This window comes from Notolepis coatsorum (genome assembly GCF_963971535.1).
Source record: "Notolepis coatsorum genome assembly, chromosome: 8".
NCBI lineage: Eukaryota > Metazoa > Chordata > Actinopteri > Aulopiformes > Paralepididae > Notolepis > Notolepis coatsorum.
The window spans coordinates 83,061,859-83,079,271 of NC_140172.1; the positions used below are offsets into that span (position 1 = coordinate 83,061,859).

Consider the following 17,413-nt stretch of genomic DNA (forward strand, 5'->3'; position numbering starts at 1 on the left):
GGTAGGATTGCATCCAGCTCACTGATAAACTATCAAAACCAATTGCTTTTAGCTTGTCAATCAAGATGGAGTGATTGAGTGGTAGGGGAGAGTTGGGACCTCCGTCACCTCTCCACTTCTGTGGAGTTTCATTCATGTAGAAAGACAAATGACTATGTCATTATTTTATATTATTATATTACTTTACTGTCATTATTATTATTTGTTTTGGTGTTGTTGCTTGTACAATGTGCATGGAAGTATTGTCTTATTCTGATTGTACAATGATTTTATGTTTGAATGTGTCATGTTATTTTGAGAGGACCCCAGGATGAGTAGTTGTTACTGTGGTAACAACTAATGGGGATCCTAAATAAACTAAACTAAACTAAATTCAGACTGTGTGACATTTGGTCTGGTGGTGGTGGGAGGAGGAGAGAGACTCAGACTGTGTGACATTTGGTCTGGTGGTGGTGGGAGGAGGAGAGAGACTCAGACTGACTATAGACTCAAACCTATTCCTAAAAAATTTGACATTTCATTTTCTAAGCAGATAATATACTCGAAAATATTTTTTGCCTTACCACTGCTTTTTCAAAAAGCAACAGGGCACAGGAAAGTTTTGGAGTTGTATTTGGAGTATATTTCGTGACTGTTGGGAACTAGGCTACACTGGCACACCTACTTCCAGTAAATGACACTAAGCTAGGCTAATGGTGCGGCTGTTACCTAAGCCTAATGCATGCACAGAGAAGAAAAGGGTATGTATCTGCTTGTCCAACTCCAGGGTAGATGGCAAATAAGCTAATTTCCTAAAAAGTTGCCATGTTCTTTCACCGTACCGGTATGGTGTGTGGTGGTGTACGTACGTGCGGGGCCCATGCTGGGGAAGGCTCTGGGCTGGAGGCTACTGCTTTTGCTCTCAGACATCTGGAGGATGTCTTGGATGATTGCCTGCTTGTCCATGGAGGAGGAGGAGGCTGTTGCTCTGGCTTGGGGCTGACCTGGGAACAGCTGCTGGTGATGCTGGTCACTCTGTAGGTCATCCAGCAGGTCCTCTAGCTCACTGGCCTAGGGTCAGCCACAAAGGGAATCAAGGCTTAATTGATTGTGGTTGTGGAGGAAAAAAATACTTGTGAAGGTGGTTATAGTTATCTGATTACAACAAAATAGAAACAAATTTAATAATAAGTGCCTTGTTCAAGGGCACCTCAACAGTAAGTGAACCCTTGCAATGACAAACCAACGAATGGACATCCCATGTATTTGGAGTTGTAAAGTGAATCCAGATCACTTGGGAGTATGAATGTCATATATCACAAGAAAGGACTCAACCTACTGTCTTTAAACTGTGAATGTACAAAACACTCCAATTCACAATATTTTGATAATTATGTTTCAAAACATAAAACAGACTTGTGGTTGTTTGTCTTTCCCTCCCTAATTTTTACCAACCGATTTGGGAATTCAAAACCTACCTGAAACACTCAATGAATATACCATTCGGCACACTGTAATTTTATAACTTTACTTTATCATCATTATCATCATCATCATCATCACCATCATACTAATCTACAATCATTATCAACCATTATTTCAGGTTGTGTAAAACAAGTACTTCACCTATTCTTATTCCTATAGTGACTTTAACAGATTATACTGTCACATTTCAGGCATCAAAATACTATGTTGTTTCTAATAATCATCCTTTCTCATCTTATTATGGGGCTATGTGCGATTTGAGATACACCTTTATCATTAGCAACTAACACTGTATTGACTACACGTTATATTTGTCACAAGTCACCACCAAGGAAAACCTAGTGACTAAAATTGTTTTGTTTTAATTCACGATGACATACGAGTAATTGTAGGAAATCTGTATTAAATATGTTTTGTAAACTAATAGGCCTTTTTTTTTTTTTTTTTTATCTACCTTTTCCTCCCATTTAAAATTTTTCTCCCATCTCAATTTCGTATCGGTTAGGCCATGCCTCCCACAAGCCGGCTGCAATGTGGACGAAGCCTTACATCACGTGTCCCCTCCGGTACTCGAGGAAGCAGCCGTCGCATCTTTTCACCTGCACAGCGCGATCTCTCAGCGTCGGGGGTCTGCGTGCCGCCCCCGTCGCTTCATGATTCTGCTGTGCAGGCGCACCAACCGACCTGTAGGAGTCGTTGTCCACAACGTCCGATCCCCACCCATCAGCTTCCCACCCCCTAATACTGCCAATTGTATTAGTATGAACGACCAGCCAAGCTGATAGCAATGTGGAGAGCTGGGCTCGAACCCAGCATCTCCAGCATTGGTGGTGAGCGCCTTGCCCACTGCACCACCTAGCCGCCCCACCTAATAGAGGCCTTTCACGGGATGTTTAGAATGCCCATTTGTCCTCCGTTGCTATTAGTTGCTACTCGAAATATATCAACAAATGTGTAATAATTTGGTATTGTATTACTGGGTCTCTCTCTCCACAAGGAGATGAAAAGAAGTGTCCCAGAGGGCCAGATAAACCCCTATGGACAGGAATCTTCCGGGGCCCTTTCATAGGTTGACTGATGAATAGAGGAGATGCCATAAATAGAGCATACTGGCTTACCACTGTCCGACTAGATTCACTATGTATCTTGCCTGACCCCTGGCCCCAAATGGGTTGCGGGAATTCTTCTGGTGGGTCTCCACATGACAACAGTAGTAGAATATTTGTGATATGTATCAATGAGCCTAGCATGACCATGACAAGAAAAATAAAAAGTCCCCGGCTTGATGTGCGTAGGATGTATCAACATTATCATCATTGCTTACCTGGTTGGCCATGTTGAAGCCAGGCTCACGTTTCTCCGTCTTTATGGTAGCCATCTTCACGCCGTCTCCGGCGTCGATTTTGATGCCTTTCTCCTGCATGCCGTTGTCATCCTTATCCAGGAGGTAGCGGAGCAAAGCGTTGTCCTTCTTCTTGGGGCTAACGGGTTCCTGTTTGGCGGTTAGTTCACCTCGGGTGGCCATGTTGTCCCCTGCTGCTGCCGCCACTGCCGACTCGGGACCAATGGGGTCCTTTCCGGTGGCTTCTGCAGTTAGCTTAGCCAGCTCCACTGGCGAGGCACTGTTCTGGAGCAACCGGTGGAGAATTTTGTGTTTCTCCTTCAACGAGGTGGAGTGATTGTTATGCCCTGCCCCGTCTAACCCGCTCATATGGTCCTTATCGTCCCCCAGGGCTGTGTTCGGGGAGCCGGGCTCTGCTTGTTCTGACTTGCTGTTGGTGAGAAGCTGCAGCAGCTTGGTGTGACCTTTACTGCAGAGAAGACGGCTCTGAGCTTCAGTGAGCTCCCCGAGTCTGACGCCTCCTGCCACGCCGTCCTTCGCCTCGCCGCGCTCCCCGTCCTGGGAGGACAAGTCCTGCTGGTCTCCAAACCCTCCGAACACGTCCACTTCTGAGGCCACATTGATCTTATCCAGCTTGCCGGTGTTGTTGTTGTTGTTACTGCTGCTGGGAAGAGGGCTCTGGAGCCTCCCTGGCTTCCCGTTAAATGGGTCTGCATGCTGCCCTCCCTCGTCAAGCCCCTGAGAAGCCCCCCGGTGGCTGTGGCTGAGGGCCTGCAGTGCGTTGAGGGAGCTGTTGTCGAAGCTGTGACCATTTCCTGGGCCGGTGCTGCTGCTGCACGGGGAGTGGAGGCCTCCGGCGATGGGGGAGAAGGGGCCAGAGGGAGGGCCAGGCATGTGGGGGCTACCGGGGCTCTGGTGGTGGTGTGGCGACAGGACTTCACCGGGGCTCATGCCGGGGCTCTGGCGGTGGTGGTGTGGTGACAGGACTGCACCTGAGCTGGTGCCGGGGCTGGCCTGGGCTGATGATGGGCTGCCCTTCTTGAGTGCGCAGCTGTTTCCCTGAGGGGCGGGCGCACGGCCCGTCACAACGTTCTGACATCCGAAACCGTGCCCGCCGGCATTGGTGACAGAAGCAGGATTGTTGGCGTTGCTGCTGATGGCGGCGTCATGGGAGGGGGACAGACCACATGCGCTAGGCGGAGTTATCGAGGAAAAGGAGCACATGGGCTTGGTTGTGGTCTGGTTACTTGGTAGGTCAGAGTTCATGCCACACAGGCTCTGCTCCCTGAAAGGACAGTACATACAGCAACACGTGAATAATACCACATGGGATAAAAAAAAATCTGCAAAAGATATTTCATACCAGCATAAAGAAATACCAATTTTAGACTGATAAGACAATACCTTAGACACCATATTAAGTGATTTAGTTAATCTGAGCTACTATCAGAAATAATATGCATAATGGAGGATCACAGGAGAGGAGGGCTTGTTGAAACGAACAGCTGTAAGAACCAAGATAGTATTCTCTGCTAGAGGGGATGGACATGAACCAAGCATTGCAAGTTCTATACAATATATATATATTTTTAAAGAAATCATTTTTAATGGTTGCCTCTTTCAGTCAGGCGGGGTTAGTTATTTATCATGTTGTGTATAAAGGAAAGGTTTGGTTAGTGACCGACATGATACATTTCTACGAATCTTGAACTTTTAAAATTTTACTTTTGAAATGGACATGTTTATGATTATACAGTTCTTCCACCATCCCAATGACTGAAATACAACAACAAATGTAAGGCAGAAAGTCTCTTTAGCCTCTTAACAGGTGGCGGAACGTATACGTCCCGTTTTGCACATGCACGAAAGTCACGGCACTTTGTGAGCGTCTAGGGACTGCATTTTTCGCCCAACATATAATATGCCGTTTGAAATATCTATTTATTGCCATTCGAACGCCACCTCACTCGACCAAATCCGTGCCTGGGTTCTCGAGTTACATGACGATAATGTCAGGCGAGCGTCTTTTTTACGCGCCGCGCATCAGATGACCACCCCGGACTACCGACGCTCCAGAACTGCCAATCATCCGCTGATGGCAAAAATTATTGGTCAGCATTGTAGCCAATGAGTGTACCTTTCCAATGATACCCCATGTGTGTGTGTGGGGGGGGGGGGGGGGGGGTGCGAAAACCAGAAGTGAATCACACTTCAGAATGAACGGCCGTGGATGAAGAAATGGCTATTTTATTGTCGCCGGTTATACTCGGATGTCTCTCAAAGACCCATTTCTGAACGGATTTTCATAAAATTTGAACCTGTACTACATAAGACTTCAGGCTATGGAACCGTGGTGTCTTCCAGCTTATACCTCTATGGAATATGGAATCTTGCAACCACTACAGAAAATTTTTAGTACACAAGTTCAACTCAAGTTCAGACCTCTGTTACTCTATTTCATTAGCACTAAGTGATTTACCTTTTTTGCATTAGTAACTTCAGAATGTTATCTTTCAAAAGAGACGAGGCTTATGCATGTGCTATAAGCATAAAGTATAAAGATAAGCTTTGCAAAGAAAGTATGCAGTCCTCAAGTTCAAGTAAAAATAGAATTCTGTGTGCCTGTTAATTCATTCCCCGCCAACAACTCGTTATTGGGAGCCGACGCTTGAACGCCAACAATGAGTATACTCGTTATTTGATAGTTTTTCCCGATATTTGTATTCATTATTCATCCAGGGACCTTGGTGTTACCATAGGGAATGAGTCAGAGTTCGCCAAAGTGCAATACCGGCCGCATCCAGCTAGGCGGCGGTATCGAGCACCCTTTGAAACCTTGTATCTTGGCCTGTGTAATGGCCAAATGTCTCCGGTTTCACTTTTCCTTGTCGGGCGAATGGAGCGGTTCTCCCGGTTCCATTGAAGCGCGTCAAATATCCCCGATCCATATGTTGGGTTATGGTGGTGGGTTATGCTGTCGACTAAATGGACATCGGATGTACCAGATGGCGATCAAACAATTGGAATATTATTTTTGGAATACTCCCGATCACAGGTAAGGACTATCTGACGTAAATTTTTGCTTGATCCTGCAATGCTTTTATACCAATCGGGCTGATAAGCGTTTAGTGTTCAATACGAATGCCGTTACTGCCAATCAAATAATCAGAAACTACCCCCCCACATTCATGCATTCATGATGGAACATAATACCTATGATATAGATTTGATTTGCGAATAATAGCGCGCACAGGCAAGAAACGGCATCGCTTAGAGTAGGATTCACCACGGTATAACACAGGAACGTATGGATGGAAAAATTCATTCTTTTTCACATATTGAACGATAGATAGGTGATGTCAAATGGGCCATAGTATTGTATCCATAGCTATAATATAGAATATAGTTATAGCTCTACAAACAAGGTGATGCACTCCTATCTTTTAAAGCATGGGAGTGCTATGACGGGCTCCGTCTAATTCCCGGCGGGGAATGAGTTAAGAGGTTAAAGAGACGTTTGTTCACTCTGCCACCATCTTGATAACAGGGACTAAGAAGACCAGGGCCCTCATTTATCAATGGTGCGTAGTGCGTACGCACAGATATGTGCGTAAACCGTGCATACGATCATTTCTAAGCAAAGTGTGGGACTTATCAATTTGAACGTGTGCTTGAGATTGTGCGTATATCTACTCACAGCTCAGACCGTGTGTATATGGCGCCAAGCGGTAGAATAAGAAAACTGCAAGCTTTCGTGCATTAGTTTCAACACTGATGTGTTCGGTATGACCCGTAATTCATTATAGTTAATTGTAAAATAGCGACATTAGTGTAATTATTGTCAAACTCTATAAATAGCATTTGGAATAGGTTTTTCCGAATGAATGCATCATGGTTTATCATTGCATTTGGCTGAAGTCATTGCCGGTGGCCGGGAGGAACGCATGGCCCAGACCTAATTTTATTTAATTAAATTGTAATGTTATTACTGGGGTATCTGTAATTAAAATATCACTTAAATGCAGGGGATCGGGGATATCTACTGAAGCCATGGATGACTCCTCTGATCAACCCCAACAGGAGCGCATCTACACCGGGCACACAAGAAAGAGTCACCATGGAGCGTGCAATTTGCTTTTTTTCCATGCCAAGTCATTCTTATTTTAACCTCCACTGTATATTTTTATTTAATAGCGTTAGCGTTTTAAGGGAACTAGATTATTTTTTACATCTTTTCTATTGCCAGTTTGCTTTTACATAATATCAATGCTGTTTTCAATTCATTAAATAAAACTGACTTTTTGCAAGGGTTGATTGACTGTCATACAAATAATCAACCATCTACATACTGTAACTTTTCAGTGCACGTTTTTATTTATGTGAGCTCCCGCACACAGACGTGATGGAATTAAAGTTCAAGTTTTTATTGATCACATATAGGCAGGCTACACATGGCGTAGGCTACATGGCAGTGAGATTCATTGTTCTTGTATGCTCTCGTATTATTGTTATAGTAGGCTATTGTCAAGAAAGGAAGTACCGGAGAGGATGGAAGGTGCCGGGAGGGGAAGGAGAGGGCGCGCAGGTGGACCAGAACCGAGAGACGAGGACGAGGAGAGGGGGACGGGAGGAGGAAAAGAGGGGACCTGAACCGATTCAAAGCAGATCAACTATGAAGAATGACAAAGGGACACGAGAAAGGGGCATGAAGGGCCACAGTGATCCAAGGAAAGATACAAGACAAAATCAACGTGGAAGAGTACCCAATACAAACATACACACGGGGGACCTGGGGATGAGAATAGATGCAACAGAGGAAAGATAATTGAACAGTTACCCCAAGAAGTGTAAGAAAACTATAACACCAGAATTTAGAATAATTAACACTATGATTTACAATACACACGTTATAGACAAACGATTTGATTTTTTTTTCTTTTTAAGAGACATGCTGATTATGAAACATATTGGGGAATAATACACGATGGACTGGTATGAAGGAACTACAGGATTACACGTGACACACAATACAAATGAACATGAGCATAAGAAAGACAAATTCAGAACATTGACCGGGAGGTCTGAGGCCATCCACAGAACGATTGTTGGACTTATATAGTGCGCACTTCGCCACTAGGGGGAGCCCTCTCACTAGGAGAGCCATTACTCCTCACCCTTCCAACGGGGAACAGAGGGATACGATTAATATCCTCTAACACCATGGGAGCACCAAATGTTGTCTTTTTGCTTTAAGTTATGTTAGAACAGCAGTTGCTTTGAATGTGCACATGATCATCTGTGAAGGAGAATTTTTTTTAAAAAATGTGGACAATAATAGGGGCTTGGGAGAATCTCCATTGGGGATAACTCCGTCACTAGGGGGGAGCCTCTCCCTAGGAGAGCTAATTCCCCTCCAACCCGCCAACGGGGGCAAAACTGGGAAGTGCTAATTATATGGCCTATTTTGTTTTCATTTTTATTTTGTCACCAAATGTTTTTTTCTTTTTTCTTTGAGTAATGTTAGAGTACTGAGCCTGGCCCAATTAAATTCAAGGGACCCGTGTCGCTGAGTGCTCGGCCCCGCGTGGGACGGACCTGGGATGTGGGGGAGCCCTATTTCTAGGGGTGGATGGCGGGACCCTCTTATGGGGGTCTGGGCGGCTGAACGCAGCCGTATTATAGCAATTCAAGGGGCCCATGTTTGTATATTGTTATGTTATTGATGTCATTGTAAGTAGTGTCTAAGTGTTGTATGTCTATATATGTTAATAAAAATTTAAAAAAAGAAAAAAAGACAGAGCGTGTGAGAGAGAGAGACCGAGCGCGCGCACGCGAGCGAGAGAGAGAGAAGGCCAGACAGAAACAGGGGGACAGACAGACAGAGAGAGACGTACCTCTGCAGGATGTGGAGAGACATGTAGAGCTGGGGTTCACTGGTGGCTGGGGAGTGCACCAGCTTGCTCTTGGTGTGGGCTGAGACAGTGGTGCCGTCTGCCAACGAGAAGCGATACAGAGAGCTGAAGGCATGGCCCTGCCGTAGAACTAGAGAGAGAGAGAGAGAGAGAGAGAGAGAGAGAGAGAGAGAGAGATGTGGGTCATTATTAGCGGTAAGACAGCTGGTCTCATAGGGTTAAAGACAGTAATGTGGGTCCTCATCAATGGTAAAACAGGTGGTCTCATAGGGTTAAAGACAGTAATGTGGGTCCTCATCAGTGGTAAAACAGGTGGTCTCATAGGGTTAATGACAATAACGTGGGTCCTCATCAGTGGTAGGACCGCTGGTCTCATAGGGTTAAAGACAGTAACGTGGGTCCTCATCAGTGGTAAAACAGGTGGTCTCATAGGGTTAACGACAGTAACGTGGGTCCTCATCAGTGGTAGGACCGCTGGTCTCATAGGGTTAAAGACAGTAACGTGGGTCCTCATCAGTGGTAAAACAGGTGGTATCATAGGGTTAACGACAGTAACGTGGGTCCTCATCAGTGGTAGGACCGCTGGTCTCATAGGGTTAAAGACAGTAACGTGGGTCCTCATCAGTGGTAAAACAGGTGGTATCATAGGGTTAAAGACAGTAACGTGGGTCCTCATCAGTGGTAGGACCGCTGGTCTCATAGGGTTAAAGACAGTAATGTGGGTCCTCATCAGTGGTAAAACAGGTGGTATCATAGGGGCGTAGTGGTGTGTGACTCACCGTCCTGCTGGTGCTTTTTGGCGAAAGACATGTCTCCGTCGTTGGTCAGGTGGAACCTCTGGATGCAGCGTCTCACCAGGTCCTCCCAGCCTGGCTTCATGGAGGCCCGCAGCAAACTGGTGTCCAGCGATGTGATCTTACCTGGAGGAGGAAGGGAGTGGAATTCAGCAGTAATTATCAGGGGTGTAAAGTACTTGAGTAATTGTACTTCGTTACAATACTTAAGTACTGTTTTGGGGGATTTGTACTTTACTCGAGTATTATGCCCCTTTTCCACTGCATGGTACCTACTCGACTCTACTCTACTCGGCATTTTCGGTTTTCCATTACCAAAGTACCTGGTACCAGGTACTTTTTGGGTACTTTCTGGGTACTTTTTTAGTCCCTGCTCTGTCGAGGTTCTTAGCGCGTGCCAAGCGAGTAGAACTGGTACCACAAAAGTCACGTGAAAAACTGCAGACCACTGATTGGTCAGAAGAGAGACGCGTCACTGTTTGGAGAGTCTGAACGAAAACAGAAAGCCGCCATCTTGAATGGCTCGCGTAGAATGTCATATGTATGTTTGCAGCACGAAACAAGTGCAATAAAAAAGGATACAGTCACTGTGTATTCTGCCTCATTTATTGATGAAACAAAACCGACATCAACACAATTTGCCACCGAGCGGAGAGTTTAGTCTGACAAAAAGATCGATGATTAGTTACGCTTGTTGTTGGGGTTAGGGACGTGAGTGGTAACGTTAGTTACCCTAATGCTAACGTTAGCAGATAGACACGAGAGGCTAGGTAAAGTTAAAGCTTGTAGAATAGACACAATGAGAGTCTGGTTAATGTTGTTATTGATTGATTGAAAACTGTTTTACTCTGGCTTGCCAAGCTCATAGCCCCTTTCGTGACTGTGATGCACCGAGTGAATCCACAGTCACTTGCTCCTCAATAGGAAACCAACCTAGATTTACCCTGAAGGACTGGTTCTGGCCGAACCGTTCGTTATACAATTATCACAGAGACATTACAAAGGTACTCACAGTTGCACGAGGGTTTCGGACAGAGATACGGGATGGTTTGAAAGCTCTGAGTTGCTAATAAACATTTTAAATATTTTTATAAACTGCTCAAAACTGCATTATTTCCGGCGTTGGCTGCCTGGTGTGATCACAGCGCATGCGCATCATAAAGCGAGTAGAGTAGAGTAGAGTAGAGTAGTCGAGTAGGTACCATGCAGTGGAAAAGGGGTTTGTATACTTGTACTTTTACTCAATTACATTTCAGAGAAAAAAAACACACTTTTTACTCCTTACATTTAAAATGCAGACCTACAAAGTACAAATCTCGCAGGTCCAACAATTTTAATTAGTATATTTGTTTCTCTGGCCGAAATAATGTTAACGTTATTAACCCGCCCATATGAAATGCTGATTGGTCCCTGTGCAAGACTAGAAAGCGGGGATCTTTGATTAAACACCTGCCATCAGAAGAATAGACAGTCATAGTTTCAAGCTACAGAAGATGGTCACAAACGATAGTACGAGTGATGAAGAGGACGAAACGGAACATTTCATTGCGCCGGAATAAAAAAAAGTTTTTACTTTTACTTTTTATTAAGTACATTTAAAAGTAGAAACTTTTTTACTTTTACTCAAGTGTGTTTTTAGCCAGATGCTCTGACTTTTTTTTTTTTTTAAGATGTATTTTTTGGCGTTTTATCGCTTTATTACTACTGGGTAGTCCAGTAGGGAGAGACAGAGGAGAAATGGGAGACAGAGTGGGGGGAAGACATTCGGGAAATAACGACGGATTCGGGAATCGAACCCGGGTCGCCCGTGTTGCGGCTGAGCGCGCTATGTGGTTCGCCACTGGGGCGCCCCAGATGCTCTGACTTTTAGTATGATTTTGAGACGGTACCAATACTTTCACTTAAAGGAAAACTCCAACATTTTGGGAAAATTTGCTTATTTAACATCTTCCCTGGAGTTAGACAAGAAGATACATACCTTTTTTGTCTCTCTGCATGCATTAGGCTTAGGGAACGCCTGCACCGTTAGCGTAGCTTAGCTTCATCACTGGAAGTGGGTCAGACCTTTACCCTGAAGTTCCCTACAGTCCCCTACAGTCACGAAATACACTCCAAAACGTTCCTGTAAACATGTTGTGACCTGTTTATTTACCACGTGGAGAAATAAAAAATTATTGAATTCGACATTTACGTTTTCTAAACAAATATACTCGGAACTATTTTTTGCCGAACCACTCCTCTCTGGGCTCAGTGATTTCACGTCACCAGTGCTACTTTCTAACGTGAGGCCAGTGTTTGTTTACATTTTCATTTCATTCAAAGGATCCGAACCGATTGAAGTTTATGGATACCATGACTGTGGTAAGTTTTAAGGGGCTATTTTATTTGCTTAGAAAACGTAAATGTCGAATTCAATTATTTTTAATTTCTCCATGTGGTAAATACACAGCGGTCACAACATGTTTACAGGAACGTTTTGGAGTTGTATTTGGAGTGTATTTCGTGACTGTAGGGAACTTCAGGGTAAAGGTCTGACCCACTTCCAGTGATGAAGCTAAGCTACGCTAACGGTGCGGGCGTTCCCTAAGCCTAATGCATGCAGAGAGACAAAAAAAGTATGCATCTTCTTGTCTAACTCCAGGGAAGATGTTAAATAAGCTAATTTCCCAAAATGTTGGAGTTTTCCTTTAAGTATAATTTCTGCGTAGTTTTTACACCCCTGGTGTTATGTTCCAGCATGTGGCTGTTGTATGTTGTTTGTACTTTTGTGCCCCCGCCCCCCTTCTCTCTCTCTCTCTCTCTCTCACCCACTCCCTCCACTTGCTATTCTCTGATCCAGGTTCCTGTCCTTCATCAGGACACTAATTGGAAACCAAACCTCTTGTTTTAAAACCCATGTAGCACTTCCTGTTTCCCCCCCTTCTTTGGTTAAATGTTTGACTGATATATTTAGCCAACTTGGTACAAGTGTATGTGTGGGTTGGGAATTGGAGCAGGTAAGGGGCTCAACACATTTGGTGCTACACGTAGTGATAGTATTGTCTAGACCAGTGGTTCTCAAACTTTTTACACCAAGTACCACCTGAGAACGTAGCTGGCTCTCCAAGTACCACCATATGACCGGCGTTAAAATACAGTCTATTCAGCTATGCACAGTTCACACAGGAGGCAAATGTATTCCTAATACCATTATTTATTGTTAACTTTGGTCAGACACAGCCACAATGTACAAAGGGATAGCACTAGAACTAGCAAACGCTTCCACACAACTCATACAATGCAAGGGGCATTGAGAACATAATAACTAACATTCTCACATAGTAAGTGAGAAAATTAAGAACAACTGTATTTCAGCAAATGTACTTAATTCTCTCTCTCTCTCTCACACAGCAAGCAATTGTCCGTCATTCACACACACACACACACACACACACACACACACACACACACACACACACACACACACACACACACACACACACACACACACACACACACACACACACACACACACACACACACACACACACACACACACACACTACATTTTTGAATGTTTACCCTTTAAATGCCAGTTTGTGTGATGGCATCACAAATTATTGTTAAAAAAAACACACAAAAAGTTAAATATTTTCAATATATCAAATGCAAAGTAAATTTTTCTGGGGGGGATTATTACAGGCTAGGCATGTGTCAATGATTAGCAGCAATTACAAAAAAATCGAAAAATAAATGGTTATGATCAGGGCTGAAGTTGAATTAAAGATTTATGACTGTTTAGACTGCATTACTCTCTGTCACAGTGATCTCCTGGTTGTTCCCCACTTAGATTATCTAACTATCGCGCCGCCGCAACCAGAAACACTGGCCTGGCCTGCTTTTAAGTTCAGTGGCCTGACTGCACATTTTTTTTTTTTTGCTTTTTTGGAAATGTTTTCAAGTACCACCAGCAGTACCACCAAGTACCACTAGTGGTACGCGTACCACAGTTTGAGAACCACTGGTCTAGACACACTAGGTCAGGAGTGATGCCACTCATTGTATGTTTTGGACATATGTTTGGTTAGGTAGTGTAGGTAGTGAGCAGTAGGTTTTATTTGACCTTTGTGTTTGTGTATAGGTAGACAAGATATTCCTTACCGAGTTAGTTGTGTTTTGTTTTACTTAGTTTATTCCTTTGGCATCATTCAAGCTCTTTTTCCCTTCTCCCCCCCCCCTTTCCCCTTGGTTGTGTGTATCAAATCCACCATTGTCATTGTCTATTAGTCTGTTTTGTTTGTATATATAAAAGGCACAATATATTACTTTCTTTCACCTAAACTTGTTGTGGGCATTGCTTTATTTATCATTTGGTTCATTTATCACAAATTACAACACAATCATCTTTTATGTTAATCACCCCTTCCCCTAGACATACTGGGGTTGTAACATAAAATGGGGGCTCGCCCGGGATCTCCTGTAAAGGGTTCCTGGTTTTGATGATTGTTTGTGGTGATGATCCACATAATGCAGCTGATATCGCCATCCATTTTTCTGCCCCACCCATACTTATGTTTTTGTATTGCTGTTATGTGTACTTTCACATGGTGGAGGGTATACTTACTGTCTTTTGGTGATACATTCACATTGTGGTTTGAGTGTGGTGTCACTAAGTGGTGAGTTGTGATTGACACACTGTTCTTTCTTGTAATTAACATGGTTGCTTTCATGTAATAGACCTATTGCAAAACCACGCCCCAAATAGAATTTGTCCAATCATATCGCAGCGAAAATCCCCGTTGGCAGAAAACTCGGACACCACCAGAAAAGCCATTTGTGGGGCGCATCAAACCAAACGTCTGTGATCGAAACCACTGTGAAGAGTTCAGTTTCTATGTTTATTATCTAGCTAATATCTGATGGTGAAACATTGTGCGTGGGGTACCTGTAATTCAGACACCAGGTACCCTCAAAGACTGGATGGAGGAGTATATTTTGTACCTTTTACGAAGCCCAAAAGAAAACTCTGCAAATGCAAGCGGTGGATTCTGCTGTGTCGTCGACCATATACACAACTGCATGTGAAGACCATTTCCAAGGACACTTATGTTTGCTCAAAGGTAAGGTCAATTCATAAAGACATAATATTTGACGGCATGTATTATAAACGTAGACCGAACTATTAGTTAGCTAACGTTAGCTGCCAACTAGCTAGCCAGCTAGCTAGCTGGTGTTATCCTAGCTAGCTAGCTACAGTGTTATCAACATCAACTTTGCTGTCATTCATTTGCTGTCTGACTTTTCGTCCTTGCTAGTTAGCTGGTGTTTTTAGCTAACTTAACGTTTGCTAACTGTCTTTTCCCCTCAAAGCACTTCTGCCGGCCTGTGGAGCAGCCTCCCCCAATGGAAGAAGGTGGACAAGAGGAGCGAGATGAACGATTGAGAAATCAACAAGCACAAATCGAATCACTGACGAGTATAAATACTGTTCTGAGACATAATCAAGTACCAAATAGATTAACACCAGAGGTCTTGCAGCACAGCCGTGTACCAGCCTATTTCAAATATGCCACTGGATTCACTTATGATCAATTCAATAATCTATGTACTGTGTTTAGTATACCTAGCAATTGAACGGCACAGCAAACTTCAGTCCCATTGACATATAGCAAAAGTGATTGGAAAATTAACACAATGCCCCTGCGTGTGCAGCTCTTGCTTGTTCTGAGACAAAATCATGATTTAAAAGATTTGGCATTTAGATTTATGATTGATGAATGAAGTGTTGGTACTTTGTTCAACGCATGGGTGGACTACATGTTCACAGTTCTAGGGGAACTACCCGCATGGCCTCATAGAGACATAATAATGGCACAAATGCCAGGAAAGTACAGAGAGGAATTTCCTACAAAGATGGCAATATTAGACTGTACAGAGTTAACGATGTATCTTATAGGTGTGCCTCCCATTCCTCTCAGTGTCTTATATATTTCCTCACTGATTCCTGACTCTTTCCTAAAGGCAGAAAGATACATGTTACAGTTAACTGTGTTATGCATAGTATTAACTATTCACTGTAGAAATGTATCGGATGTTGTGCCTAGGCTATTATTCTTTCACATCAAACTGCATGACTGTGCAAAGATTTTTTTTCAATAAACTGAATGAGCACAATTTTGCCTTTATTACCAAATGTATCTGTTTTATTGTGCTTTGAAACTACCTGTTAAGAGTGTAGATGGGGATCACTGGTCTCAGTTTGCGGTCCAGTTTGGCTTTTGCCACCACTGCAGAGGTTATAGGCTGGCCTGCTACCTTCTTCCCTCTGGGTTTATGCCACTGCTGTGGCCGACTTGTACAGGAGGCAGTATCTTCATTTTGGGCACGAGAAATGTCTAACTGTACATGAGCCCAATGATGTGTGCACAGTACCCTGGTGCCCTATGGTTTCAACAGAAATGAGAAGGGGAGAAAAGAAATGGGCTACTGTTTGAGAACACTGCTCATACTAGCTGCTACTTGAATATAGCTCCCCAGTGCAGTGGGACTACCTGGTGCAACCTACTTTAATGTAGCCTGCCTGTCACTATTAAACGTTACATAAATGACACAGCTGTAGGGTCTAGCTACTGGCCTACACAGTGGCTTTGACATATGCAAATCCAATGTCTGCCTGACTTTAGCCCTGCCCCACCCACTCAGTATACCGGGTGAGTGAGAGAGCTTGTATACTGCGTTGGACCACTAGCCTAAACTAAAATGTATCAGCAATAGTAGTAATCATGGATTATCGTCATAGTTCTTGTAATCTTCGATCAAGTCAACTGTAAGTAATGCTTGAGAGTAGCTAGCTAGCTAACGTTATCTATAGCTAATGCTTGCATCACCATGGAGGTCTAAGGTAAATGTGTATCTCATGAACGTACTTTTCCACTGCATATTGTAACCCTCTCTGTCTGCTTCTAGATGAAATATTTGTGTTATCCTTAAAAAACAGGTCTAATACCTGCTGTGGTAAATCTGACAATTGAACTTGAGCTCCCCCCGCGGCCATTGTCAACAGTCATTCACGGTCGACTTTGTTTGTCCGAGTTTTCAAAGGGGGCGTGGCTTAGCGTTAGGTCTATTGAACACAGGTGTGGTGACGAGGCTCCACGCCCTATTAAGCAGACCAGGAGCTCGTCACTGCTGTGTGTGTGTGCTCTCACCTGTGCTCTCACCATTTTTGGACCATTTGCTCTTGTCCTTTTTTGCTGCTTGTAAACTATTGCTTTTGTTGTATCCTAAACCATGGAGGCTGGAGCACCCAGCTCTTTAGAGTAGTTGTTAAATAAATATTGTTATTTTTGGTAAAACGTGTCCGACTTCTTGTTATCCACCATTTTACAACCAAGGCCTACTGGGAAAACTAGCCATATTTCCTGTGACTGTTGAGGCCTTAGGGCAAGTCATATATGCTTGGTTGTAACAATTGCGTTGAGTTAAACTTCAATATATTGTCCCTAATTAATATCCACCATGTGGACCCCTTACCTTGGAGGTCTTGTCGTGTGATGAAGCTTTCATAGGTGGGCGGCATGGGCCTCTCTTTGGTGGGGATCCTCCGCGCCACACATATCAGACAGGACTGGAAGTCTACATGATGGAGAGAGTATGTGGCTTAGAAATCCCTCCCAGATGTAAATTCTGGCTCGGTACAACAACACCACAATGGACTTGAACTGAAACTTTAAGTGCAAAAAAAAGGATAACAATATTTTACTGTCCATAGATGGAATTGATATAGAAAGAGTAGGGATGATATTTTTATTTGTTTATATTTATTTAACCTTTATTTACCCAGGCAAGCAAGTAAGAACAAATTCAGATTTTATTTATTGTCAAAAGTATGCATAATGATGTGTTAATTCCACGACAAGAGA

The 17,413-nt window shown here is 43.5% G+C and overlaps 1 protein-coding gene across 1 annotated transcript in view; it reads right to left on the reverse strand.

The window, feature by feature from the left end:
• Positions 1 to 17,413, reverse strand: part of LOC311233496 (nuclear receptor coactivator 2-like) — a 158,669-nt gene that overhangs the window by 70,334 nt on the left and 70,922 nt on the right. The window contains exons 7-11 of the mRNA XM_084320463.1: positions 17,025 to 17,126; positions 9,498 to 9,638; positions 8,701 to 8,848; positions 2,789 to 4,091; positions 849 to 1,050 (exon numbers count right to left, since the gene is read on the reverse strand). Coding sequence (XP_084176589.1) covers positions 849 to 1,050; positions 2,789 to 4,091; positions 8,701 to 8,848; positions 9,498 to 9,638; positions 17,025 to 17,126 — 1,896 coding nt within the window. The remainder of the gene's footprint in view (positions 1 to 848; positions 1,051 to 2,788; positions 4,092 to 8,700; positions 8,849 to 9,497; positions 9,639 to 17,024; positions 17,127 to 17,413) is intronic.